The sequence below is a fragment of the Hibiscus syriacus genome, unplaced genomic scaffold (assembly GCF_006381635.1).
Source record: "Hibiscus syriacus cultivar Baekdansim isolate YM2019G1 unplaced genomic scaffold, ASM638163v2 tig00113156_pilon, whole genome shotgun sequence".
Taxonomy (NCBI): domain Eukaryota; kingdom Viridiplantae; phylum Streptophyta; class Magnoliopsida; order Malvales; family Malvaceae; genus Hibiscus; species Hibiscus syriacus.
The window spans coordinates 82,290-109,483 of record NW_024063446.1 but is presented as its reverse complement, the minus strand read 5'-3'; the positions used below and the strand labels follow the sequence as shown (position 1 = coordinate 109,483).

Sequence of the window (27,194 nt, the reverse complement as noted above, 5' to 3'; positions counted from 1 at the left end):
GAATTATCTATCTATATATATATATATTATTATTTATTTTAGAGTAAAATACATAAATGATCACTAAATTACATTAATAATTATGTGATTATTTCATACCTTCTTAAACTTTAATAACTAAATAAATTATTTTAACATAATTTAATGATCATTTATGAATACCTCTAGTTTAATATGGACATAAAAATGGCATGAACAGCTGAGATCACGCCATGAATAGTAAAAATACACTATTTTTAAAGAAAATAGTAAGGAAATAGAGAAGGTGACGAGAAAAAGCCTTTTCAGCTTTGAGGAAGAAAGGAAAAAATCCGAATCCTCTCTAACTCTGTAACCATGAGTCTCTTCGGTCTGGGCAGGTGATTCGCAATTTCCACCTTTTTCCTGTTCTCTTTTTTATATTAATAATTATTATTTAATTTCCTGCATGTTTTGATAGATTATGCGAGATCCGTTGTAATTATATTGCCTGTTTCCTGGTTTAAGATCAGCGATCAATTCATCTTTCTCGGCACTGTTGAATTTAATTCAATTTCTGAAAACATGTGATCTGTTGTCTTAGTTTGCTCTCTGATTCGTTTGCGGTTTGTCTCTGTTAACGTTAGCTGCGATCTTATTGTTTTGTTAGAGCGATAGGCTTAATGGCGTGATTGTTAACCGCTCTTTTGATTATTATGAATTATCGAAGCTTTGAGTCTCAAAATCACGTCGATCATTCATTCTGTTGCCTTTTTTTTTATATATGTTAATCAAACGAAGGCTGGGCTATACATGAATGAATGTGAATCTTAGTGCCTGTTCAAATTTTATTCATGTTTTTATTTAATGATTTGTTCTGATTTCTTGTGATTGGTTGGTTCTGTTTTATTAGAACTATGATTAGAAGCCATTCCGTTCCGGGTGGTTTTCAGGAATGGCAACGTTAGGAAGGTAGAAAAGGTGAACATGTCCTAGACTATTGATTTTGACCTTTGGAACTGTATGATCATCATTGAAACTGATGAGCTTTGCATCTGCAAGCTGAATTTTATCAAGCGCATTGCATGTTGGGCCTGTTAGACAGTTTGCAGCCATTGTTAGATTGAATTCCTCTGAACCAACAAAAGAACCTTTGAAAATTTGAACTTACCTATGTTGGATGTGTGTATTTCTGACCCCCACTCCCATGTCTTGGCAGTATAGCTGTTAGCCATTTGTGTATCTTCTCAGTTAACAATTTTCCTGATAATATATTGCTCTAAAAACAGAAATCAGAGAACATTCCGCCCCAAAAAAAATGCACCCTCGGGAAGTAAGGTTGGTTATTTTTGTTCTTTTTTCTAGTAAAAACATAATTAATCTTTCATCTCTGCTTGTTCCCTATTTTTGTGCTTGAATCCTTTGGATTGTTTATGAGACCACTGACTACTTGGCTCAATTTATCCCCTTGGTAAATAATTTGTTTCCTATTTTTTATGATTGAATTTGCAACTTTAGCACTATAGAACTATGCTACAAAGTGTGCAGAAACAGAAACAAAATAAAGCAAGTAAGAAGAGAAGCTTCTGAATCCTCAACTTAATAGCTTTTCCTGACCTTTTTACTTCTTGGAATTTTAGCTAATTAAATGGTTGCGATTAATTCTGGAAATCGTTATTTATATTTGTAAAGCAAGAATTCACTTGACCATACCAATAGAGGAAAAGAATAAAATAGCTTTTACCATTCATATTTCTAATTGATAAATTTCATTGCTTTTAAAGTCACTTACTCATAAAACAAATTTACATTATGATGTGTTACTTAAAAATTTCGGTGGCAAAGTGGAGATACTACAGATTTCAATGTTCTACTGACATGCATGATGGTTCTACAGCCTCTTCTGTGGTGCCAACTCATGGATATTTGAGGGTCTTGTATACACGTACTAGATGTGATAATGTTTTTACTAAATGGGGATCTACCTCTAAACATAGTTAGTTCTGCTGTGTATTGAGCTTGACAATGATCATATAAACTTTTAGACGTTTCTCCCCATTTCTACAGCGCTGGATTATTTATTGTGTTTTTATTTAAGTACTTTCTGGACTTCATTCTGCTATATTAGTGGCTTAGAAGAATTTGCAGTTCTCGTCCATGTACTGTAACGACATTAATGCAGGGTGCACAGCTTAAGCAGCACATTGATTCTACCCTGGGCAGTGGGAATCTAAGGGAAGCAGTAAGGTTACCTCCCGGGGAAGATTTAAATGAATGGCTCGCAGTCAACAGTATCTCTTGCTCCCTCTCTTTCTTTCATACTCGTACACCCTGCACACACATTCAAACATGCAGAATAATTCCTGATATATATATATTTTTAAAGCTGTATGTGTAATTGATCCCTGAATATTCGACTTTAGTGTGGCCATGCAGTTGGTTAATTCCTTGACTGCTAATTTATTAGCTGATTTTTTATAGAATGTTTCGGTGCATTTTCTTTCTCATTTCTAGGTCACTTGCCTGATTTCTTTGAAACTCGTTGCTTATATATAATTGTTGGATCTTTTTCAGCCGTGGATTTCTTCAATCAGGTGAATCTGCTCTATGGTACCCTTACAGAGTTTTGTACTGCTGAGAATTGTCCTACAATGACTGCAGGCCCTAAGTATGACATATCAAACCAGTTCCTTTTCCCCTTTCCAACAAATTAATCTTACAGATCTTATATCTTAATAATTTCGATCATGCTGTATGTCATGTTTGGATCTGTTGATGATATCAAAATTATTTCTATCAATTGATGGATGCTCCAAGTAATCAGGATAACCGAGACTCCTTTGAATGGAATACATCTTGCCAAATTATGAAGTCTATATATAATATATTATTGCTTAATAAGTGTGGGATGATGGTGAGTTTTAACTTTTTTTTTTGTTTTCGTGTTTGGTTCTTGTGCCTTTTTGTTGTCTGATCAATCAATTTAACACTTCCATAGTTACCTGCAGTGAGCCTTAATAGTCTACTTGTTTTTAGAATTCTTCATTAGTTGATATCTTGGGTTTTCTGGAGTTGATTATTTTGCTTCCTGACAAAACTTTATAGGTATGAATATAGATGGGCAGATGGTGTGCAGATCAAGAAACCAATCGAGGTTTCCGCTCCAAAATACGTTGAATATTTAATGGACTGGATCGAATCACAACTTGATGATGAATCCATATTTCCTCAAAAGCTTGGTAAATTCATCATCGTCCATGCACTCAATCTCTTTAATTCTTTGTGATGTCTGAAATACTGTCATCAAGAGAGAGAGAGAGTTGTTTATCCATGTATGAATAACATCTATACTCTTTCCAAAATTTCCCTATTGTATCTATGCTTGAATGCTTGCCTTCGTTCAACTGAATATATTTCGAATTCAATAGGTGTACCGTTTCCTCCCAACTTCAAGGAGGTCGTGAAAACGATATTCAAAAGACTGTTCCGAGTATACGCCCACATCTACCACTCGCACTTCCAGAAAATCGTGAGCCTCAAGGAAGAAGCCCATCTGAACACATGCTTCAAGCATTTCATTCTGTTCACTTCTGTAAGTTTTCTTCTGCTTATCCATTTTTTGAAGTGGTAGTGAGCAACATTCGCCCGCCCTCGGGTGCCGGAACACTCATCGTTGATCGGAAAGTCGTCGGTTTGATTCGGTTTTCGGTTTTGCATCTGCAGGAATTCGGGGTGATCGACAAGAAAGAGCTAGCTCCACTCCAGGATCTCATCGACTCCATCATAGTCCCCAGCTAAATATATAGGCCAAGTCTAAGACTTGGAGAAAATCCCACGTCTAGAAGCTGCAAATCCATATGATCCCAACTAATAACATGTTAACACATGAAAACAAATCAGCAAGTAAACCTGATTCATAATTTTAGTATTAGATGAGATATCACACTAACTAATAACATGTTAACGCATGTAAGTAAAATGGTAATCATTATCTAGAAGCCAATTTGCATTATTCAAATTGAGCAAAGTGTTGGATAATATAATTTCAAGCTTCTAAATTATAATTGTTAATTTACTTACATGTGCGAACTTATTATCATCTTATAGATATAATCAATTTTTATATTTTTAAAATCCATACAAATATAATTTTAGTTCAACTGCATCAGAATACAAAATTTTAGTTCAGTTCCATCATTCATCACTTGTTTAAGTTATACGTTTTTATCATATAATTTTAAATAAAATTTTTAAAAAAGGATTTGAAATATTTTAATTTTTTTATTTTTACTAATATATTAGATTAATATTTTAAACACATTTAAGTTTTTTCCCCTACCATTGATATATTAATTAGTCAAAATATATATATATAGTTAGGATCCAATTACATAAGGTAAAACTTTTTAGTTTTATAGTCTTTTAGGATCGTTGAATGAGAAAAAATCAAAGGTTGAAAATAATGCTAGAAAATGATAAGATATTTACTGGAAAAAAACAAAAAGTTAATCTCAGCTTTTAATTTTCTTTCACTCAACGATCTTAAAAAGATTGTAAAAGTGGATCTTAAAAAGTTATGACCTTCTTGTCTTTTTATGTGCTCATTATCGCGACTATCATCCTCCTCAAGGCTGCTGTTGAGTTGAAAGTTGAAAAGGTATACTTATCTAAGTGGATAAATGAATTATTGTTGTTCTAGAAATCACATGTTCGAGCACAAGTAGCTTTAGCAGGGTGATTAAACGTTCATTGTCAAATAGTTAAAGAATATAAAACAAATATTACTTTATAATCATTTTATCTTAATAAAAGAAAAGTTCTGAATTTTAAAAATGGAATCTAACACCAAATTTCAAGCCACAAGTTGAGCCGTGCTCAATTACATCCCTAGATGGTTCTATAAGAGTAACGAACAATGGGTTACATCTCTTGGTGAAAATTCCAACATGTCATTAATTATCTTAAACTCATAGTCATAGATAACCAGATAAATGAATAGATGGATTAATATTTAGTAAAACCGAGAGAAATTAAAGCAAAAGTTAATATGAACAACAACAGCATATATCACTAACAACACGAATGAAGTACAACGATGGAGGGATGTTATTTATTTAATTATTTAGTGAAATCCCAGACCCCTCCTCACGGGGAAAGATCATTAATTTGGTGCTACAGTTTTTAGCAAGGTTGTTTTGGGCGTTGGAACAAGCACAGATGCCTGTAGCATTCAAATTTCATCAAACGGTTAATGCTAATAATATAGTAAGAAGATAGCAACACCTGTTTGATCGAATGTAAGGAATCTGATGTTCCTGAAGAAAAATCCGGGGTTCAGCTCGATTTAACTTCGAATATAATCGGAACTCCGAACGCCGTGAGTGTTTGACGAAAAAGAAGATTAAAGGTAAGGAGAAAACAAACAGACTAACCAGATGAAATAAGCAACACGACGACTAAAAATCCGAACTTGAACCAAGAAGTTTTCTCCATTATGAAATTGAGTTAGACTGTAGATATGGTACTGTTGAATTTAAACATACTCGGCTCGTTTACAACCCTAACTCCAACTGATAACTTTTTTCGGTTCTGATTTATAACATTTTGTTCTCCGCTTTTAATCTATTACTTTTTTATTGGTCACGCATTTATCAACCTTATTTTAGGTGCCTCACAACAGAACTTCTTGTTATAGACAACTTGTTTTGTACAAGGCATCTTCATCTAGTTCTGTTTCCATTACACGGTCGACATTGTTGCCTCATCCAATGAGAAAGCTGGAGAAGAAACTCAAGTTAAGATAGAAGGATTGCACTAGTATATATTATCAAGTCATATCAGATATCTGACGAATACAAAAAAACTTTATCACGTGTGGTTGCAGACAATGATAGAGAAAAATTAATAGTATCAAATTAGAAGTAATTTATACAAATTAACTAAATTATTTATTTATTTATTTTAAAATAAAAGATTTTATCTTTTAATCATTAAAAAATGTCAATGTTGGAAAGTCACTATATAAATGTATAAATTATTATTTACGAGATATATATTGAGAACATTCTAAAATAATATATATCTAAAAATATTGTAAAATAATATAGATATTTGTAATATTTGATATTACATTAGAATTACTTATAAAAAATTTCAACATTTATAAGATTAATGGCTAAAATGTTGACATGTATCAACAATCTAATAAACACTAAAATCTATAAATAAGAGATGAGATTTATCATTGTTACTAGAGTAGTGAAGAGTGTAAAAAGTGTGTTAGAGCAAGAGAACTTATAGGTAGTAAAAAAATAATGGTGTAAGTGTGTTATATTACAATTGTATTGTGTATTAATAAAAGTGTTACATTCGAATTTTCTTATGATAATTACATATTTTAATAGTTTTGTCCACCCATAAATTTTTGTTGTGTAATCTTTTATCAAAATTTTATGTGATTAATATATATGAGCATTCACCTTGAAAAATTTTACGTAATCTCTTTCACGATCTGCCTGAGTACCGGATTATCATTATTCACCGAATGCTGACATTTAACAAAATGCTCGTTATCATCTATACCATCCTGCTTTAATATCGGTTTCTTGTTGGCTTCACTTATGTGCTTATCGCTCTTATTTTGCCTCCTAATGACCATGGGCATGAGCAGACTTCCGCCCGCTAATAATAATTGTGTTAATCTTTTTCTAAATACAGTAACTACAAAAGTTAAAACAATAAAGCCAAATGTAATTAGAAACAACAAAATGAATATGAAGAGGAGTGGTGTACAGTAGGTGTTTAGTTACCCTAGGAAGCTGAAGAAGTTGTGTTTGATAGAATAAAAACCCATGAAGTAATTGAATTATTATCATTAATAAAATCATTTCACACATGGATTGATAAGTACAAATCTTGCACAAATAATTATCGATTATGTATTTACTAATTGTCAATTAATTATTTTTAATTGACAACCAATTAATTAACAATGTTAATTTAACTATCAATTTAATACTCGAAAATATTTTATCATCGTCGTGATATAAGTGAAATAAAATACTTGATGGATTAATATGTAATTACACAGAAATATACTATTAATTATTAATTAATAGTATAGATGTGTATAATACATTGTATAGTGTGAGAGTGAGTGAGTGCGATAATTATGTTGCAATATAAATGGACGAACCAGGTTTGAGGGAGTGGGTGAGGGCATTGATGATTGCAATGGGGATTTAGTTGTGTGGGCCTTTCCTTTCCCCACAAATGTCTAATAATTTCAAACCCACAATAATTTTTTTTTATGTTACAATGTTTCACTATGATTAATTTGAATCGGTCTGTGTCGTACATTTAATTTTGACAAGTGAGTATTGTAATAGAATTTTTTAGATACACAATGACTCAAATTCGAGACCTTACTTAGACGATATCACTTACCCTCGATATCATTAATTCAACCCTCAATCATTGAATCATGACCTTACGCGCCCCAATCATTCAAACCCCAAACCCCATTTGTCCCCCCAACACACCTTTTAATGATTTTTTTAAATGTTCCAACACCAAAACATAGCTTTCTTCCCAATCTGGTTCATAATCTTCTATTTTAATTAATCATTGGTATCCTATCTATTGATCGACTAATTCAGATCGGTACTACAAAAGCGAGGACAACCCTCTCAACTTAATTTACTTCATTTGCAAACGCCAGAGTTCGAACTCGATATGAATAACATGATGTTCTAAGCATATAATAGGATATGAATGCAAAGACATGAACAAATAGAATGCATAAAGGATATAGAATAAAGTGAGAATGAAGAAACTCCCTTAGAACCCTTCATGACAAACGTCCGGATATGAGAAGTACATGCAAAATGACGGGGCTAGTTAGGTTCACATCATAACTATTGACCTTAAGTAAGGAATCTAGTGCCGCATCCTACTAGACCATTGGTTGTTGATTGTTTATAATCTTTTTTAATTAATAATATATATATATATATATATATTGTATATATAACTACTCAAACTGAAGACCTCAAAGGAGAACAACACTAATAAGGCCACTTAATGGATTCGCTAACCAAAATTTTAAATAGTGTTATTGGGTCTAGTTATAATTTTTTTTTATATTTATTAAATAAAAATTTGAATTTGTGTTCCAAGAATAAAAAATACTTCATATGTCCCGCTTAAATTATTTCCTATTGATTTTTTTGGTCAATTTTTTCAACTCTAACTTATTATTATTTAAATTTTACTATTGATAAAAATACAAAAAAATAAAATTATGAAAGACATCAAACTCTGAACATTAAAACTAACAAAAATAAATAAATAAATAAAATGTCAGATTTTCTTAATTGATTATATGCTTTTGTAGTATGTACGATAAAAGAAGAATAAATAGGCCTGCTACCACTTTCCTTATTCATTAATAAAAAACATCAAACTTTCTACAATAATGAAAATACCTGGCGCCAACCTCATATTTAATAGCAATTTAATCCGCTATTGCTAGTTTTTATGATTTACTATGACATTTTATAATACCATTACAATTTTAATATAAATGTAATAATTAATTTACCTCAGTTGTTTAAGAAATCATTGTTATTTTTAGAGTTACGGATTCGAACACCAACGACTACAGTATGATGATTGATCATCTACTGTCAAATGATTAAGAGCATTTAAAATATATAATACTTTATAATCATCTTAGCTTACGCAATACCAATCTAATATAAATTCCTTCAACATAAAATCTTAAATTTTTCTTAACTTTGGCTAAATTTAAAGTTATAATATTAAACGAAAACAACATAATGGACTTAGAGATTGAATTGAAAAGATTAATATGTTTATTGACCTAATTAAAAAAAATAAGTATTTAATATATATTATATTTTTATTTAATTATTTATATATTTTTAATCAAAATATGTAAAGTTGTTATTTTTCTACTAAAGTATTTAAAATATTTATATAGCATCTTTTATTTAAATTATTAAAATATTTTTTAATTAATGTCACACGTCAAATTTTAAAAATTTATTTTTGGAATAATTTTTGCAGTGGCTAATACAATTATTCAAGTGTTAATATTTTGATTTAGTAACGTTTTTTTTTAGTGCAGACAAAGTGTAATTGAGTACTAAGCTCACTTATAGATTGTTGCATCCTGCATGATGTACTTTTTTTTTTCCTTTTCTTTTGAGAATGGTATGTGTCTCATAATTATATGAATTTCAATTTTATATCAAATAAAAATATAATATTTTTTTGGATAAAAAACACATTTAATACTAAATTATCAGTTTGATCCGTTTTAATATTTAAACTTTTATTTTTTTAAGTCATACCTAACGTTTAGTTTTTATTTTATTTTAGTATCTCACCTTTAAAAACTTAACATGTTTAATATCAAAATTATCAGTTTTGGTCCATTTTAGTACCTAAACTTTCATTTTTCCTCCCAAAACTTAATATTAAATTCTGAATATGGATATTAAAATGAAACAAAAATTAAACTTTATGTATATTTTGAAAAATATCAAAAGTTTAGATACTAAAATGGAATAAAAACTATAATTTAAGTACTAAACTCGTAGTTTATCCTATATTATTTTTAAATGAGATTAAATTAATTTTTATCAAAAGACTCGCGAAGAATCAAATTCCTTAATATTTGATCCAAATGTTTTTTTTAAATTAATAACTGGTATCCGATCTATTAATGACTAATTCAGATCAAATATTACAGAGAGATGATAATTTTAACTCAATTTATTTCATTCGCAAATTAAGTGACCTACTGTATTCTCCACGATACTTGATTTCTTACAAATACTCGTAAATGAATGATTGGCCCGTGTCTACACGTGCTGCGAGTGAGCGTTGACTATGGAATATCACACAGTGTCATCATTGTCAGGAGTTTTTGAGTTTAGTGTGGAATCAATTATAATTATAGTAGTTTAATCTCAGTTTAACTTGTAATTAACCATGGTTTAATCAACTTCAACCCAAAAGTTGCTGTCGCTGTTGGGTTTCACTGTTTCTTATTCCACTCGCCATCATCACCCATCACCCAGACAGCTAAAGGGAATCAATGTGCTTTACAAAGACACCCCCCATTTGATTGTTTTAGTGGCTCACTGTTCATACATTAAAAAGAAAACCCAGCAAATGACAATTTGTATCAACTAAAAAGCAAACAAAAAGAACCATTATTTGAGCTGCTTCCTGCTTTAGTCACAAAGAGAAAGCAGCAGCAGCAGGAGAATCTTTTGTTCTGTCTCTTTAGCTTCTAAAGGTAATTTTTTTCTCTACTCTTCTTAGCTGCAATAATGGGTTTTTTATCTCTTACCCTTTGTTGCTTAGCTTCCCACTTGATTTTTTTTATCATTGCATTTTTCTTTTCATTCATGAAGAGGGTTGCTTGTACACTTTTATGTTAATTGATTATCTGGGTTTGAGGTTTATTAGATGTAGAGTTGAACTTGTCACTGGCAGATCAAAAGCTTGGGTGATTTTAGCTTTTGGGTGTATGAAAAAGCTTGTTGATAGGTACCCTGGTTTTCTTGGTTCTTATTGGGGTTCAGATCAAATAAATGTCAGTTGCCACTACTGAGATTCCTTTTTTTTCCCTTTGGAAGTGCCCAACTTGTTTGGTCCATTCATGTTAGAAGAATCATATCTCAATTCTGGCATTCATAAATTTATGTTTTGAATGGAATCTTTGGCTGATATTTGTTGAATATTTCACCTCATGGTCACTTGGTGGATCAAAGGATATACCGGTCGAATTCGTATTTTTGTTTACTATTACTTGTTCTGATTGTGTTTCTTACTGTGTTTTTTCATTTGAAGACTTGTTTTAACTAGTTGAAGCAAGGTCCATCGACTCGGTGTTGTGCAATTACCAGAGGCAAAAAAGGGTCCTTGTTTGTTTGTTCCTTCGGTTGTTGTCTTGTCATGGTTTCGAGGTCGTATTCGAATCTCTTGGACCTTTCTTCATGTGATTCCCCGAGTTTCGGCAGAGAAAGAAAGAGGTTTCCTCGGGTGGCTACTGTCCCTGGACTCTTGTCTGAGGTAGATGATGAGAGCTGTCACAGTGTTGGCTCTGACGCTCCTTCTGTTTCTCAAGAACGGATGATTATAGTGGGAAATCAGCTCCCACTTCGAGCACATCGAAACGAAGACGACGGAGAGTGGTTCTTTAGCTGGGACGAAGATTCGCTTCTTTTGCAACTCAAAGACGGACTCGGAGATGATGTAGAAGTAATCTATGTAGGTTGTCTTAAAGAGGAGATTGCTCCTAACAAACAAGATGATGTGGCCCAAACGTTGCTTGAAACTTTCAAATGTGTACCTGCATTCATCCCTCCGGAGCTTTTTACCAAGTACTACCATGGATTCTGTAAGCAATATCTGTGGCCTTTATTTCACTACATGCTCCCTCTATCACCGGATCTCGGGGGTCGGTTCGATCGCTCCCTTTGGCAAGCTTATCTTTCGGTGAACAAGATTTTCGCCGACAAAGTGATGGAAGTGATAAACCCTAATGATGATTATATGTGGGTTCATGACTATCATTTGATGGTTTTACCGACATTTTTGAGGAAGAGATTTAATAGGGTGAAGCTCGGATTCTTCCTCCATAGCCCTTTCCCGTCGTCTGAAATATATAGGACACTTCCCGTAAGAGTTGAAATTCTAAGAGCACTACTCAACTCCGACCTCATCGGATTTCATACTTTTGATTACGCCAGGCACTTCCTCTCATGTTGTGGTAGAATGCTTGGTCTTTCTTATCAATCTAAGCGTGGCTACATAGGGCTTGAATATTATGGTCGTACTGTGAGCATTAAAATCCTTCCGGTGGGCATTCATATTGGACAGCTCCAGTCTGTGCTGAATCTTCCTGAGACTGAAGCTAAAGTGATTGAGTTGCGTGATAAATTCATTGGTCGAACTGTTATGCTCGGGGTCGATGACATGGACATTTTTAAGGGAATCAGTCTGAAGCTTTTGGCCATGGAGCAATTGCTCGTGCAACATCCTGAGAATATAGGTGAAGTTGTATTGGTTCAAGTTGCAAATCCTGCCAGAGGCCGAGGAAGAGATGTAGAAGAGGTCCGGTCTGAAACTTACGCCACGGTGAGGAGGATTAATAACAGGTTTGGAAGACCAGGGTATGATCCAGTTGTTTTGATCGATAACCCTCTTCAGTTTTACGAGCGAATTGCTTATTATGTTATTGCCGAGTGTTGTCTGGTTACAGCAGTGAGGGATGGGATGAATCTTATCCCATACGAGTACATTATATGCCGACAAGGAAACGAAAAGCTAGACGAGACCCTGGGGCTTCATCCATCGGCACAAAAAAAGAGCATGCTGGTTGTTTCTGAATTCATTGGATGCTCGCCATCTCTTAGTGGGGCAATTCGAGTAAATCCGTGGAATATCGATGCTGTGGCTGAAGCTATGGATTCTGCACTAATCGCCTCCGAGGCGGAAAAGCAACTGCGGCACGAGAAGCACTATAGATATGTGAGTACACATGATGTGGCATATTGGGCACGCAGCTTTTTGCAGGATCTCGAGAGGGCTTGTGGGGATCATTTGAGGAGGAGGTGCTGGGGCTTTGGTTTTGGTTTAGGATTCCGAGTAATAGCTTTGGATCCGAATTTTAGGAAGCTTTCCGTTGAGCATATAGTTTCGGCTTACAAGAGGACCAAGAACCGTGCAATTCTATTGGATTACGACGGCACCTTGATGCCGACCGGTTCGTTAAATACTACTCCCAATATAGAGGCTGTTGGAATCTTGAACAATCTGTGTAGAGACCCCAAGAATGTTGTTTTCCTTGTTAGTGGAAAAGATAAAATGACTCTGAATGAATGGTTTTCCTGTTGTGAAAAGCTCGGACTCGTGGCGGAGCATGGTTATTCTATCAGGTCTGCTTCTTTTCTTTTTCCCGATCTTGTTTGTCATTAACTTACCCTATTCCTTATTAACATCATTCTCTCCCAGGCCAAACCATGATTCAGATTGGGAAACATGCATCTCGCTGTCGGACTTCGATTGGAAGCAGATTGCCGAGCCGGTGATGAAATTATACACTGAAACAACAGATGGTTCTACCATCGAGACCAAAGAGAGCTCTCTCGTGTGGAATTACCTTTATGCCGATCCCGATTTCGGATTTTGCCAGGCTAAGGAGCTTTTAGATCACCTCGAAAGCGTTCTCGCCAACGAGCCAGTTTCTGTTAAGAGTGGCCAGCATGTCGTAGAAGTGAAACCGCAGGTTAGTAGAGTTACCACTTCATATCATATGTATTACGTTATTGCATGAGTTTACGTAACCCATAATTCCTTTGCGTTACTAATTTTGCAGGGTGTGAACAAGGGTCTTGTTGCCGAACATATTCTCACGACAATGCGACAAAAAGGTAAACTCCTTGATTTCGTTCTTTGTATCGGGGATGACCGGTCGGACGAGGACATGTTCGAGGTGATCATGCGCGCGAAGACCGGTCCCTGTCTCTCCCCGGTTGCCGAGGTGTTTGCTTGCACTGTCGGGCAGAAACCTAGCAAGGCAAAATACTACGTGGAAGACCGAAGCGAGATTTTGAGAATGTTGCAGGCTCTGGCGAATGCTTCCGAACCCGCCGCAAAAACCACTCCCATCCCGGCTTCTCGCGGTGTGATTATCAACAAAGAGTGAGCAGATTCAATCTTTTATCATCATCCTACATGGATTTCATACTATTAAGTGTACATTGAATTCCTCAAGTAGTAGAGTTTTGTGGGAAAAAGCATGGCAAGTATTGGGCTTCTGGTTATTGCTTATATGCAGTGTCGAAGAATAAACGGAGAGTTTTGTCCGAATGTGTGTTTTCTTCTTCTTTTTGAGTGAATTTGTTATTGAATTTAAGGCGTCATCATATACTAAAACAAAGATAATATATGTTAGTGAAAAATTAAAATATTCATGAAATCGTAATATAATCAATTACGAGTTAAAAATCTCAAACATTTTACGATATTGTCGTGTCAAGAATACAACACGTGAATGTCGAGGGTTCCAATTGACTATATAATCGAAAAGATCCATCAACATAAATCAACAATTGAGCTAACTTCTCACGCAGAGAGACTAATTTTAAATACTTACAGAAAACAGGGGTGCAATTCATAATTGGACCTGGGTATTAAGAGAGAGCCAAATTTGTCACCCAATTCGTCTTCTTCATCATCGGAATCCGACAACGCTCGCCTTATGTGAGGCTGAGTCTCCTTGGGCTTCCGTTTATCCGTTGGGGAAAGCAAAGAGATCAACGGAGAGCCAAAGGCCGTTCTCTCGCCGGAGTAAATTCCGGCGAATGAACTTTGAAGTGTAATAGAAACTCGTGGACTCGACCTTCCAACCCATCAGTCTTTCCAGAATCTCGTCTGATTTCCCAAATGTTTGATTCCTCTTTTGATCACTTTCTCAGGTTTTTAAAATTCCCTTCCATGTTGAAGATGTGTTTATGTGAGGTTCTTTTCCATAAAGTTGGAATTTCTGAGATATTTCTGATTGAAAATTCTGCACCAGAGTGAATCCTGATTTGTCCTCATTTTCCAGCCGTTTTTTGTCATAAGAGCAAGGTTCATGTCCTTAAACTTCCTAATGTCGAGTCCACCATCCAATTTGGTTCTGCATACTGTTTCCTATTTCACAAGATGATTATGAGAGTAATCCGTTCCTCCTCCCCAAAGAAAGTTACGATTTAGCCTGTCGAGTTTATTTAGTATCGACATCGGGAGCATGGTTGGTTGCATGATGTGAACCGGAAGAGCTATTGTAATTGATTGAATTATTCTTCTTCTTCCTGCTAAAGACAAGACTTTACTTTTCCATCAAGCCATTCGTTTCATAACCTTTTCCGCTTGAGGCGCGTAAGTGTTAGAAGCCACCCTTTTATGTATGATAAGAACTCCCAAATAAGTACCCAGATTCCCAGTTCTGTTGAAGCCGCTGCTTTGGCTAAGGTAGCTTGTCGTGTCATTGTTTAGATTTGGAGAAAAAAATATGCTCGATTCTTTGCTATTAACTTCCAGCCCCAATGCTTGACAAAACTTCCTTAAGCAATCTTTAATAATCCTCATTTGATTGGCTGAAGCTTCGACGAATAGTAATAGGTCATCTGCAAAAAACAAAGGACTAATATTAATACCTCCACTCGAAAGTTTCATGGGTTTCCATAATTTATTGTGGACCATTTCAAGAATCATGTGAGATAAGCGTTCCATAACAAGAATAAAAAGATACGGGGATAAAGGATCTCCCTGTCCCAAGTCCTCGTCCCGGTTGAAAACTCAGTTTTTTAGCCGTTTCAATAGAGCTATTCTTGATACAGAACATTACGATGGCTATCGTCTCAGCAGGTAGCTTAAATTCAGCGAACGTTCCTTCCAATTTATAAATCATGAGTAATATGGATAAATTTATATAAGAATGTTATTTTCAAAATAATTGTTTAAATGTTATTTTTTAAATAATAATAAAAGTATTATTTAAGATATGGCCAATAATATAGGTCTAATAAAAGGCTTTGAAAAGGAAAAACTAAACTAGTAGTTTCGAGTGTACATTGTAGAAAGCAAGTAAAGCACTTCAGATTTTCCACGAAAATTGGCAGAGAAAAAAGAATCACTTTTCTTCAACTGTCTGAGAGAGAGAGAGAAAATAAATTCGACGGCTAAGAACAGGACAAAAACTACAGACAGGAGAAAGAAGAAATGGATGGTAAACGACAAGTTTACGCATGGCTTCTTTAGCACTGTCAGCTCTATTTCTCTCGTCTCCCAATTTGTAGAGTGAGCGAGTTCACCAAATTTTCAATCTTCTTCCAGAAAATTTTAAAAATTTCTGAAAAGAAAATCGCTCTTTGTTCTTCTTCAAACTAAATCTATCTCTAAATTTGTTCTTCTGTATTTCCTCTTTCGGTATCCTTGTTTTCAAAATTCCCGGATTTTTCTTTTTTACTTCGAAGTTGTAGATCTAACTCCAAATCTTTCAACTAAAATTTCCCCTTTTTTCTGTTTCCATCTTTGTTTGATCTGTTGTGTTGTACCTTTTTGTTTCTTCTTTTGTTGTATTCCTTCAAAAGGTTGGAATTTTCAGCTCAGATTTAGCTTGTTCAGGTGTGTGCTGAAATACCCATTTCTCAAATCTCTAGAACCTCACTCTTTAGCCTAAAATTTTATCCACTTCATATGATTTTAGCTTCTGGGTTCATAGCTCTTACTTAATTTAGGGTTCCCAACAAATTTCCCCTTTTCATCCTACATGGATTACAGTAGAGAGAACGTAGTTCATGTAATTCAGACAAATGGACCTGATAATTGGGTCCCGAATTCGAGTGATCCTTCGGTTTGGGCAACTGAAGAAGATTACCGTGCTTGGTACGGCCAAGAAGCATCCACCGACACGCCTTCATACTCCAGCTACGACCAAAGACAACCTGAATCCCTGCCTGAGCAGCCACCGAGCAAGAAGTCTCGAAATTCCCAGGATTTGAATTCCGGTTCCAGATCCAGAGCCATAGGCAAAATGTTCTTCAAGACCAAGCTTTGTTGCAAGTTCAAGGCCGGCACTTGCCCTTACATCTCGAACTGTAACTTCGCTCACAGCGCGGAGGAGCTACGCCGCCCGCCGCCTAATTGGCAAGAAATCGTGGCTGCTCACGAAGAAGAGAAAGGGGTTACCTCGGAGCCGCCCAGGGAAGAATTCCAAATCCCTTGTTTGGTGTATTCGAGTTCTGCCGGAGAAACACAGAGGTCCTATAAAGGAAGGCATTGCAAGAAGTTTTACTCGGAGGAAGGGTGTCCTTACGGTGATACTTGCACCTTTTTGCACGACGAGCAGTCGAAGAATCGGGAGAGCGTAGCTATAAGCTTGGGGCCCGGAGGGTACGGCGGTGGCAGCGCCGGCGGAGGAGGTGGTGGTGGGAATGGATCGAATACGAAACCGACGAATTGGAAGACGAGGATATGTAATAAGTGGGAACTTACTGGATACTGTCCATTTGGAAACAAATGCCATTTTGCTCATGGAGCTGCAGGTATGGTTCATTGGTCGATTGTTTAACCAATTTCACCATTTTTAATTCTGCTTTTTTTGAATAGTTTATGTTTTTAAAGTTTTTATGGTTTTCGATTGTTCAATTCCTACGAGTATGCTGCGATTTTGTTTGCAATGATTGTTAAGCGAGAACAATGAACTTAAACTGCGCATGCATATGCCTGTAACTCCGGTACCGCCGTTTTTCCTTTCGAAATAGCTAAAATCCGATGCTCCGATGATGTATTTGTTGTTTCTTAGTAATACAGATGATATTAGCTTTTGCAGCTAGTGAGGGTAATTCGAATGTATGTCTTGTTACTGCAGAATTACACCGATATAGAGGTGGCCTCACTGATGCAGAAACAAAGGATTCTCTTGTGCTACACCTACCGACTCAAAGCAAGGGGGAGGAGGAATGCCCTCAAAAGCTCCTCCCGATGCTGCGGCTGTTCCCCCTCTTCCACTTTCCGATGTTTATCACTCGCAGAGGACATCTATCGTACTCCAAAGGCCAGGACAAAGAACTCCTCAGAAATGGAAAGGTCCGGATAAAATCAGCCTTATATATGGTGACTGGATCGATGACATTCAATAAACTCACTCCGTTTAAGCACCGAGAGACAAAATAAAGCAACACAAACTCAGGAAAGACGAGTCTTTCCGTGGGATAGTGAATAGTTGCGAGAGACTTATAGGACAGTAGGGTCATGCATCGCATCGGGAAACCTTACTCTTTGCTCATTTGGATTTCTTAGCTGCAGAATTTTTATGTATGAATCAATATTCCATCAATGGCTGTAGACTCTGCCCTTGTTATCAAATACCCTTTTTTCTAATATGAAAACCGGGAAGAAAGTTATCCCGATTTGTTGGAGTTATCATTTGTTTATCGAGATCGGGAGAAGGGATTTGTACCGGCTAAGATTCCGATATCGTGACGATGAAGCATAGCTTCATTGGTTTCCAAAATTAGCTACACATCCTTCTCACCGAGGACTCGTTCAATAAACCAAAAATATAATGCTTACCAAGAAATTAACTTTCCAAATTAAGCTCTCCATTTTTTTTTCATGCTCCAAATACACATTGGCAATGTCGACATGCTTTTCTCTTCCCTCTACACAACCAACAAACAAAAGAGATCAATCCCATTGTCTCTCATCAATGCAAAAACACTCGGCCGGAACCATCTGCACTCCGGCCACCGACACCCTGTTTAATCAATGTCGTCGTTTTACAGTCATGCCAAAGGACCTTCCACATCGACCACCGCCCCGCCATTGGCTATAATTATATCAGTAGTTTTGCTCGTTTTGTTCGCCTTTGCTTTTCTCACGGTATGCTTATGTAGGTGCTTCCTGCAAAACCTTGTTAGGACGTGGAGTCAGCGGCAGAATCCTCCAGGTGCTGTCGATGTTGCCGCAGGCGCCGATATGAATACTGGCCTTGACCCTGAACTAATTGAAGCTTTCCCTACATTCTATTATTCAACTGTCAAAGAGTTTCGTGGTGAAAAGTACGGTCTAGAATGCGCTATTTGCTTAGGAGAGTTCAACGATGACGATATGCTTCGACTTTTGACGATTTGTTGCCATGTTTTCCACAAAGAATGTGTCGATCTATGGCTCGAGTCCCATAAAACTTGTCCGTTTTGTCGAGGGGAGCTAGACGAGCCGAGTCAGTCGTTAGACAAGTCTCCATATATTGTTCATAGCAATTCCATGCACGACATCAGAACAAATCAAAGTCCATTACAAGATTGTGTTTGCATCGACATTAGAGAAGATAACAACAGCGACACAATTGGTGGGGGCGAAGACGAAGCTCCGACTTCTTCAAATACAAGACAACAGCCCCATGGGATCCCAAAATTTTCAAGATCGAATTCAACCGGCCACTCCATATCTGGGACTAGAGAGGAGGATAGATATACTTTGAGATTGCCTGAACATATCAAAACAAAAATTGTAGGGGGACACAAGATCGCAAGAAGCTGTATCGCATTCGGCGATTTTGCCAGCCCCTCCGAATACAAGAACCAACGTTTTCGTGAAACATTGGAGACATGTCAAGGAGACGATAAAGTTTAGTTTATAGGGTTTTCTTTTATTCTCACAAACCACATCTTTAACATCATCTTAAATAGAGCTTACTGCAACCGAAATGTTACAACCTTTCCCAATTCTCATCGTTTTTAGCCAGAACCGGAATAACCGATATTAAGATTTAGCTGAAACCGGTTGTCTATGTTTGATTGAGTTAGCTGTGTTTTTTCTTTTGTTTACTCATGTATAGCCAATAGAAATTCAAATCAATGTCTTCCATTTAATTGTTTCAACTTTGCTTTTCTATGTTGTGGAAGATGAAGAATGAAGTTGCAGGCTTTGCTATTTGTATTAGGTCATGAGACCGAGTCCCGAATAACGCAAACAAAAACTATGATACATGTTATACTTCATCGAACATGGAAGCGAATTGCAAACAGATTAGACATGTTTGTTATGATCTAATCAACAACGCGGACGCAAGCGACAACGGTTCTGGAAAAAAAAACATCGAGATATCTCTTGATTTCATAAGAAGTTTGTAGTTCTCACTTAAGCTAAACTAAAATATATCTGATATCAAATAAAAATGCAAAAATGGTTTATTTTTACGTAAGAAAAGAGGGTATCTTACTCTTGCTTGCTTAGCAATAAAGAATTGACCACTTGAAAAGGAACATGGAACAGCTGGATTCAAATGAGATTGATTGGGACGGTGGTCTTTGCCGCCGGAGGTGGTGGTGGTGGTGGTTGAACTTGCGCTTTCGTCCAAGATGGTTTGATGGTGCAGTGTCTCATCCAAAGACATTTGATGGTAACAGTCACTGCTTTATACATAATTTCGTTCGGATTGGTGTAATCCCGAAAGTGGACGTTGTCCCTAAGGTTAACACAGTCTTCCAAGCCGCCTCGTACACCTAAAGTGAGGAAGTGGAACTCATCTGTACTGCTCTCTTCGACAGGATATTTTTTTGAAAAGTAAATACGAACAACCTTAAAATTGTGTATTTCATTATGGAGTGAACTAGTAGTTTTATAGGGGTGATAGAAGGATAAAATTGTCAAACGACAATTATCCACTCTAACAACTTATTAAATATAGATGATCAACTTTCCATAATTAGTCTCTACTATTTACATTATTTACACTATCTATCAATATCAATATCTGATTTTTCACATTCTATAAGTGAGATTTTTCACATTTTTAATTATCGAAACCACCCCTTAGAAAAAAAAGGACATGGGAATTAGATCAAAGACTAGTATAAGGCGAGCTGGCCCCAATGACTTGGACGGCCAACCACGATCGTCCCAATCAAGGAGATGTGAAATATGGATCGACTCTCAATTAATTAGGCATCCCTTATTTCTACTTTCTTCTACGTGTGAGCCAATCACATATAGGGATGGCAATGGTGGGGGAAAATCGAAATTTTTTGGGATTCGAACGGATGGGAAATAATTGAAATCTTCACCCACAGGAATGGGATAGGGTAAGTTTTATCTTCGAATCTCAAATAAGGATGGGGATGGGAATTACTATATCCGAACCATGGGGATAATCAAACCATACCGTGTGAATAATCGTAAGGATCTCCAAAAATATCCGTAGGAATTCATTATGTTTTTCAAAATTTTAAAAATATATTTATAATCATTTACTTATATACCTTAATATATATTTTAATAAAAATTATATATGATAAGATTGTGAGATTAAGTGTTGTCACTGTTACATCTCAAAGGAACTAAGATTGAATTTAGATATTTTTCATTTAATATACATTGATTTATTGAGATTGAAAATGATTAAGATTGTACATATATATTGGGTGTTAGATGAATATTTGAAACTTTCATATTATAAATAGTGACCAATTTGAGACAATTTGATATCTTACAAGTTTTAGGTTTTGCATTGATTTCAAAAATGTTTGTTATTTTTTGGGACGAGGATTAACGAAATTCGCAGAGATCCGTAAAAGATGGGTATGGGATAAAAAAATTCCCGAAATATATAATAGGGATTCCAAAATCGTACCCGCAAGTACTGGGGACGGATTGGGTAATGCAAAACGTCCCACCTCGCCCCGTTGCCACTCATAATCGCTGGTACTCGAATTTTAACTTCAACAAAAATGATTCTTTTAATCATAGAGATAAATGAGTTATCGCTTATATATTAAGTCTGTCAATGTAAATTGGGTTGATTTAATCGAAATCTCTCGTTTATAGGCACATGTAGTTTCAAAACGCATCGTTTCGGTTCAGAGTGCCCAAATATACCACTAGTACTACATTAAATTATTAACCATGGTTAATTCACCCGCCCAAATCAAATAAATAACTTTCCGTTTTAAAATCCTCACCCCTCAAGAAAACCACAAACTGCGAGAAGAGAATAAAAGCCAGAGGGAACCAAACAGAATCCACAGGGAAAAAAAAAGCACGAAGCTTTCTCAACGGAGTGGCAATGACGTTTTACGTGGACGAAGAAGAGGTCTGGAAATGTGCAAAGCATCCTTCGAAACGTTGCTTCCGAGATAAGCTCGCTTCCCTTTGTCCCGACTGCGGCCGCCCTTGCGCGTGTAGCGCAACCTCTTTTCCTTCTTCCTTCTATCGCTTCTCAACCGCAGCGGCCGAGGATACCTCCGGTGTTGGAAGTTTAGGCCGGCGGCGTTTCCGATCTTACCGAAAGAGAACCTGCGTTCCGACGTTCGAGATCTCTTGTGATTCCTTTTCTCCACTCGAAACCTGAGCGTTTAAGCGAAAATTGGATTTGGCGGGTAATAAGAGCGACGCCGTCGTTTTGGTCGATGTTTAAAGCTAGCAATAAGAGCAAGTGACACGAGAGTGAAGATCAACGAAGTGGAGGGGAGTAAATGAGAATTGCGGCGGAGGAATCTTATATATATTCAAATTGCTTTTGAGAGGCAGGTTATAAACTAGAACGAGTTACTGAGTTAGTCCACTGACTTGAGTGATCACCTTGTCTGCATGTGATTTTCAGTCTGTCATGACTCACTCGTGCATGGGATTTTAACAGTGTAATTCCCATTCGACTCCCTGAATCATGTATATATATAAATGGGGGGCTGTTGAAGGTGGAAGTGTAATTTTGGTATTTGGTGGGCAATTGCCTTTGCTTCTTCTTTCATTCTATGTTTCAAATCACGCCTAAATCTCTTTTGAAACAAATGCTTAAACTATTAGCTTAATCATGTAACTACTATTATTTAAACTTAAAATTCAGACATACTTTATTTAATATTTAAATTTGTATGACTTAAATTATAGTTAGACAAAAAATGGGAAGGGCATGACCTCCTCTCACCCCCTTTTTTTTTATGTACGTCACTCGATGTATGTCAATAAGCACTATAATAACGACAGGGTTGAAATTATCGTTATTTCGAGATCGCATACTCGAATGTCATCTTACATAAATTAAATGTAAATTATTTCGAGATCGCATACTCGAAAGTCGGCAAAGGCAAAAGGAAAGGAATTTATCAATACAAAAGCAAATTCCATCACAGACTGATGCTCAATAAAGTAGCAGATAATGCAGCTGTTCACCCATCAAATCCAACAGTGCATGTTGCTGCTCGAAGCTTTCCACTACGTGTTTCATTTAACAATGAATACTCTACTCCATGCATGATTCTCGAGATACGATAAAAAAAAACAGGTAAAGTAAGTTGTCTGGGCATGTTTTTTAATATGATCCGGACATGCATGATCTAAGCTGGAGCAGTTGAATGCTTTCCATCCCCGGGTTGTCGAATGAGTTTTGGGATTGGGCATTTCACAAATTTTGGGTGGGTTTTGCTTCTGTTCTTGACTTCTTTCCCCCAATGGATCACAAAGGCCCAATCCCATTTGAAATGGATAAGATGTCTATGTACTTTTAAAAAAAATTAATATGGTCTTCATATTATTATTTTTTCAGTGTAACCCTTAAACTCATAAAACAAATCCAATATAATCATTTGACTAACATTTTTCGCCGTTGACCGTTACAGTATTGGCGTATTGGTTCACGATGATGACGTGACAGTCCATCTGCCATGTCTGAGTTACCAATCTAGCCAATCTGCTATGTCATCTGCCACATTAATCTATCACATTGGACTGCTATATTAACACCGTAAACTATCACATCAACACCGTAATGGTCAATAAAGAAAAAATGTTGGTCAAAGGGTCACATTGGATTTATTTTCTAAGTTAAAAGGTTACATTGAGAGAAAAAATAATACAATGATCACATTGATTTTTTTTTCAAAAAGAGACATCTAATGCCTTTTTGCCTAAAAATTAATATTCGATTGTTGTTTTTATTTCTACATGATTCAAAATCAACATCTTATTTAAGGGACGAGCTTTTAATTTTTTTTTATTAATCATAAATATTTTATCTATTGATAGACTAATATAGATCTAAATGCCAAAATTCAAATCCTTAATTTTACCTAAAAATATCGAACATTTCATCCCATTAAACCTACATATCGTCGATAGGTTTTGGTTAATCTGATATTATTTTCTTTTTCTAATATTAATTGAAGCCGGTCAAGTAAAAACCTTCATTTTACTTTAGAAATGGTTACATCTAAAGAATAAAAAATTTATAAATTCTCACAGAAAGCAATAATAATAAAAAAAACAGTAATGTGCGTAAGAAAATCAAAATGTTTAAAGGGCTTGCATGGAATTATGGAAGCTAAATATATGGCCTTATTGTATCAAATCAATAATATTTACTACCAAAAAATCCTGGATTTACATTTTCCCCGACCAGAAGTCTAAAATTAAACCAGGAGCCCCTACGGGATGGCCAAGAATCAACCATTAAAATTTAAGCATAATGGCTTGCAAACCGTTCAACGTGGGACGGGAACCGAACGCATAAGATTATGGTTGCCTTTGGTCCGAGGGCTGACCCTTTTGCAAGGAGATGATCCCATTCTTTTCTTTGCTTTACCTGCAGGTTTTGGAGTGAGCAGAGCCATTAACCTTGCTCCTCGTGCACTAGGCATCCTTTTGGCGTATCTCATCGCTTCGATTCTTCCTTGATCCATCTCGGGTGTCTTGTTGACCGTTGCTCTTCTGCAAACACCCCCGCGCTTCTCGTCTTTCGAATGAACTCGTGGAATACATCCTGTAAATGCAAGCCATCTATAGTTATGACATGTTATCCTAGAAAAGAAAAACCTGTCATGGAACTTAATAGTAAGGGCATTCCTTTACCTGAAAGGTCAGTCTGAGATTTGGAAGGCATCAAAGGGGAACTACCACCATTTATAGCTTCATCAGAATAATTGGTTGACTTTGGTGGTGGTGTAGAAGCATCGGTCATAGGAATATCATCCATGGAGTCAATGGACTTCAATACACGAAATTCTGATTCATTTGCAGGCACTCTAGAAATCCCATCACCGACAAAAATTGATTCATCAACCTTAGCTTCACAATGTGTTTCACAAGAGAACTGAGATAAGGCTTGATCGGCAACATTTTTAGATTCATTAGCACCACAATCAGCACTATCTATGTCATCTAGAACAGACTTGGGTGAAGAATCAGAGGTTCCATGGTCTACACAGGGCTTCTGTACTTCTATTGCAGTCGAAAACCAAGGTACACCCTTCTTTGCATATAGCAAAATGTAGGCTTCCTGAGAAAGGACAGCTTCTTCTTCAACACGAGTAACCTTCAAAAGATTGAACATGGCAATTTCAGTGAACTTATCAGATTAAAAAATGTTTAAAACATTAGGGAAATTCAAATCTTCTTCGCATCATTATCCATAAGCAAGAAATTTTCAACAAGAAAATATTGGAACAATTTAGCAATTATAGTAATCATACTCGGTAAAAACAAAAATGCAAGTTATACTCAAATAAATTTGTCGATCGTTACCCTTGAATCATTCATCTTATGCCATGTATCAGGAAAGGACCGAATGTAGCAAACATAGTGTCCAGAAGTTGGTCTGAATCCAGAATGCTTCACAACTGCATACAGTTGATATACCAATTCCTCCTGTTGCAAAAGGATAACAAATTAGAAATTCAATGATTTTGAACCGAATACAAACTAATCAAACATTAAATTGCATCTTTTCCAAAACTCACAAATGAAAAAAGGTGATATTGTAGATGATAGCAACAAAGGTGATACTCACATTGTTTCCATCTTTGACAATAGTGTAAGGCTGCAGATCCAACTCCAGTGGGAAGTCAACATGCTTGTCAATCTTCTCAATAAAAGATCCTTCCGTCTTAAATCTCTTCAAATGGAATGTTGCAACTGAGGGAGCCTCATCCAGCATTAATTGTTTTTCTACCGACACTTGTTCTTTACAATTCTCACACCTAAACTTTGCCTCTAAATCATCTATCTTCTCCACTTTGGTGAAAGACTCTAATGCACATTGAAGGGTATCCACATCTTCAATTTCCAAACTCAGATCATTGAAGGGCTCATAAGTGCACGATATATGGCCACAATTGCAACAACGTAGCTGAAACCATCAAAACCAAAGACATTTCAATACATTATAAACATTCCAACTTTGAAAAGTGAAACAAAAGGAAATCTTTCTGTATATATATGTATATAAACTAAACGTTATCAAGTTGCATCATTCATACTCTGCTAACAAGGCGACCACCATAAACCTTCTTAACAAGGCAATCATTGACAGAGGACAGATCGTTCTCTGGTTTTGAGCAACAGTTTTCAAGCTTATCTAACATGCATTGCAGGAACTCATGAGCATCTTCCTGCTGATATTTCTGGAAAAATGATGAGATATCTTGTTCCCTGTGAGTCAAGAATCACAATCATGAACAAAGTTAAATTATATCATAATTTTCAGTCTGCTACGTGTACTTGAAAACACGTTTCCGGACACACTGATAGAAAATATGACAATCTCATCAAATTGTAATTACTGAAGAAAAAAATGCATACTTATAAGCACATAATACAGTGGTCATCCTAACTTTAAATCGATCAAGCAAATAGTAACTAAATAAAGGATACAGTTCAAATTGTCGAAAATTTTGGAAGGCAATACAATTCCTCCAGATGAATTCAAGGAAAGCTCAATGTGATCACGAATAGCACAAAGCAAACAAAAGCTCTCGTTATCACCTGACATATCCAACAAAACAGTGAGAAACCTCAAAAAGGAACAAAGAAACGGAGGTTAAAGCAAGAGACTTACGATCACAAGGCTTCTCATGATGATGATTCAATGATCGAAGACCCAGAACAAATGGGACAGTGTGAGTAAAACATTGCAAGACAGCATTGATGAAACATGTGTTACCCAAATTTTCCAGCCCAGCACCCTGCATGACCAATATCAAAAAATTGATTCATACAATCATCGTCCTACCTAAAAGTAAGTTTATAGACAAATTGACCAGAAAATATTGAGAGGAGCATACCACGCCGGTTGGTTTATCTTCAGTTCTAGAAGCTTCTATGGGAGACAAGGGCTTTGACCACGAGTGTCCCCATGTAGAAACCCTAGAGCCGGGGGATTTGAATTCGTTGTCTCTGCGACCATAGTTGTAAGGAGAATTATAGTCACTATAACGCCACTTGCCGTCTTCTTCCTCTTGTGAAGAGTTGTTGGGTTCCTTAGATTGACGAGGCACCGAGGGTACACCCTGAGACGACTCGGATTCAGTAGGAGAACCCGACGGATGAGGAGAAGCTCCGGCGGTTTCCATGGTTTCAGGACCAAGAGAGTCAACGGACATTGAGTAAACAGAGGAAGACCCGACAAGGAATCGGGCGTCAAAGGCGAAACTCGACTGAACCCATCATAATTCTCCTGAGAAACAGAGGATTCTGAAGGAGATGGATAAGCTGGCATTAGGGTTTCAGAAAAAGGCGTTTGGATTTGCATGCTTGGATGAGTTTTGAGAGGAGAAAAAGACAGCGTTTCTGGGAAACGAGATTTATAATTCGGAAACGGGAAAGCTCAATCTTGTTCTTAGAGGAACAATGTGAAAATCGAAGAGGGAACTCGG

The 27,194-nt window shown here is 36.2% G+C and overlaps 4 protein-coding genes and 1 pseudogene across 6 annotated transcripts; 4 read left to right on the top strand and 1 right to left on the bottom strand.

The window, feature by feature from the left end:
• Positions 1-269: 269 nt before the first annotated feature.
• On the top strand, positions 270-24,620 carry LOC120185993 (MOB kinase activator-like 1A). 2 transcript variants are annotated; one of them, XM_039190059.1, is made up of 9 exons: positions 270-359; positions 1,248-1,296; positions 2,141-2,249; positions 2,533-2,626; positions 3,064-3,197; positions 3,387-3,550; positions 3,682-3,769; positions 20,461-20,465; positions 24,610-24,620. In XM_039190059.1, exons 1-7 carry the CDS (start codon positions 337-339, stop codon positions 3,754-3,756), a joined length of 648 nt encoding a protein of 215 aa, XP_039045990.1. In that variant the 5' UTR covers positions 270-336; the 3' UTR covers positions 3,757-3,769; positions 20,461-20,465; positions 24,610-24,620. The 2 variants fall into 2 exon arrangements, with proteins under 2 accessions (XP_039045990.1, XP_039045989.1); XM_039190058.1 differs by lacking the exons at positions 20,461-20,465; positions 24,610-24,620 and having other exon boundaries at positions 3,682-3,980.
• Positions 10,162-13,916, top strand: LOC120185986 (alpha,alpha-trehalose-phosphate synthase [UDP-forming] 5-like). 2 transcript variants are annotated; one of them, XM_039190048.1, is made up of 4 exons: positions 10,162-10,288; positions 10,846-12,935; positions 13,012-13,285; positions 13,376-13,916. In XM_039190048.1, the coding sequence occupies exons 2-4, from the start codon at positions 10,951-10,953 to the stop codon at positions 13,703-13,705; spliced, it is 2,589 nt and encodes an 862-aa protein (XP_039045979.1). In that variant the 5' UTR covers positions 10,162-10,288; positions 10,846-10,950; the 3' UTR covers positions 13,706-13,916. The 2 variants fall into 2 exon arrangements, with proteins under 2 accessions (XP_039045979.1, XP_039045980.1); XM_039190049.1 differs by lacking the exon at positions 10,162-10,288 and having other exon boundaries at positions 10,821-12,935.
• Positions 15,635-17,968, top strand: LOC120185990 (annotated as a pseudogene).
• Positions 18,078-19,205, top strand: LOC120185991 (RING-H2 finger protein ATL29-like). The gene has a single exon (XM_039190056.1). The coding sequence runs from the start codon at positions 18,316-18,318 to the stop codon at positions 19,180-19,182; it is 867 nt and encodes a 288-aa protein (XP_039045987.1). The 5' UTR covers positions 18,078-18,315; the 3' UTR covers positions 19,183-19,205.
• Positions 23,887-27,114, bottom strand: LOC120185988 (ubiquitin carboxyl-terminal hydrolase 20-like). The gene is given in 9 exon segments (XM_039190050.1): positions 23,887-24,304; positions 24,394-24,856; positions 25,066-25,188; positions 25,331-25,669; positions 25,800-25,963; positions 26,194-26,304; positions 26,378-26,504; positions 26,604-26,944; positions 26,947-27,114. Coding segments are annotated over 9 exon segments (2,070 nt in total). The 5' UTR covers positions 27,071-27,114; the 3' UTR covers positions 23,887-24,026.
• Positions 27,115-27,194: the final 80 nt, after the last annotated feature.

Excerpts from the sequence above, each read along its gene's own strand:
- LOC120185993 (XM_039190059.1), top strand. The coding sequence starts at position 337 with ATGAGTCTCTTCGGTCTGGGCAG. Across the intron at positions 360-1,247 it reads AGTCTCTTCGGTCTGGGCAG|AAATCAGAGAACATTCCGCC; the intron begins GTGATTCGCAAT and ends CTCTAAAAACAG. Across the intron at positions 3,551-3,681 it reads ATTTCATTCTGTTCACTTCT|GAATTCGGGGTGATCGACAA; the intron begins GTAAGTTTTCTT and ends TTGCATCTGCAG.
- LOC120185986 (XM_039190048.1), top strand. The coding sequence starts at position 10,951 with ATGGTTTCGAGGTCGTATTCGAATCTCTTGGACCTTTCTTCATGTGAT. Across the intron at positions 12,936-13,011 it reads GAGCATGGTTATTCTATCAG|GCCAAACCATGATTCAGATT; the intron begins GTCTGCTTCTTT and ends ATTCTCTCCCAG. Across the intron at positions 13,286-13,375 it reads TCGTAGAAGTGAAACCGCAG|GGTGTGAACAAGGGTCTTGT; the intron begins GTTAGTAGAGTT and ends CTAATTTTGCAG.
- LOC120185991 (XM_039190056.1), top strand. The coding sequence starts at position 18,316 with ATGTCGTCGTTTTACAGTCATGCCAAAGGACCTTCCACATCGACCACC.